This window comes from Amblyraja radiata, chromosome 13 (genome assembly GCF_010909765.2).
Source record: "Amblyraja radiata isolate CabotCenter1 chromosome 13, sAmbRad1.1.pri, whole genome shotgun sequence".
NCBI classification, from domain to species: domain Eukaryota; kingdom Metazoa; phylum Chordata; class Chondrichthyes; order Rajiformes; family Rajidae; genus Amblyraja; species Amblyraja radiata.
In genome coordinates, this window is record NC_045968.1 from 24,043,127 (window position 1) to 24,043,964 (window position 838).

The window sequence follows — 838 nt, forward strand, 5'->3', positions numbered from 1 at the left end:
GGCTTCTTTTTCTTAATAGCCTGCAAATGTTCATTTTAGGTGTATATCCAATTTCCTTTTGAATTTTTTCAACCAGTATTTTAGTTGATAGAAAAAAAAATGGTTACTACCAGCTATCTCCTCCTCTACTCCCTCAGTCTAAAGATGAGACGTGACCCAAAAAATCATCTGCCCCCTCCACAGATGCTGCCTGTCCTTCTGAGTCCCTCTTGTCTTTGCTCAAGATTCCAGCATCTGCACTCTCTTCTATCTTTATCAGTATCAATTGGTTGCAAAGCAGGGTTGATTTGGTACTGGAAACTTGAATCCAGTAGCAAAAGGGTTAAAGCTGTCGATACATGTTGAATCCCTGCCCCCTTCCTTCTTACAGCAGACATTCAAAGAAAATGTGATCCCTTCATTCTGGACTGAATTTTAGAGATGAAAGATCAGTCTTTTCCTTCCATCCACCAATTTTGTTTCACCTGCATCCCGTCTGTTCTTTCCTTTTCCCCATTTATCAATCCTCGTCTATCAAAATAAAGTGGGCTTAATTTACACATATTACAGTACTCAGGCTGTTGTGACACTCCCAAACCCCTCCCAGTTACAAAGAGTATTTCCTTTAGTTTAACTTCACATGCTCACACACAATCTGCCTGAGTAGGGAGTTGCAGCCACAGACTGCAGGTGTTCTTAAAAAGACTGCCAACATGTCGTTGTCAAAGGGGGCTAGTTTGGGCTGGTATCAGAGATATTTATTGGGGATAAAATCCCACCAGGACATGAAGATTATTGAAATACAGAAATGCGAAGATATTCTCTTTACAATACTCGACAGGGTTTATCAGCAAGACAG

The 838-nt window shown here is 40.7% G+C and overlaps 1 protein-coding gene across 1 annotated transcript in view; it reads left to right on the plus strand.

Moving 5' to 3' along the window:
* The first annotated feature begins 608 nt into the window (after positions 1-608).
* mab21l4 (mab-21 like 4) overlaps positions 609-838 on the plus strand; it is an 18,456-nt gene continuing 18,226 nt past the window's right edge. The window contains 1 exon segment of the mRNA XM_033031433.1: positions 609-838. Within this exon segment, the coding sequence (XP_032887324.1) occupies positions 693-838 (146 nt within the window). The 5' untranslated portion in view covers positions 609-692.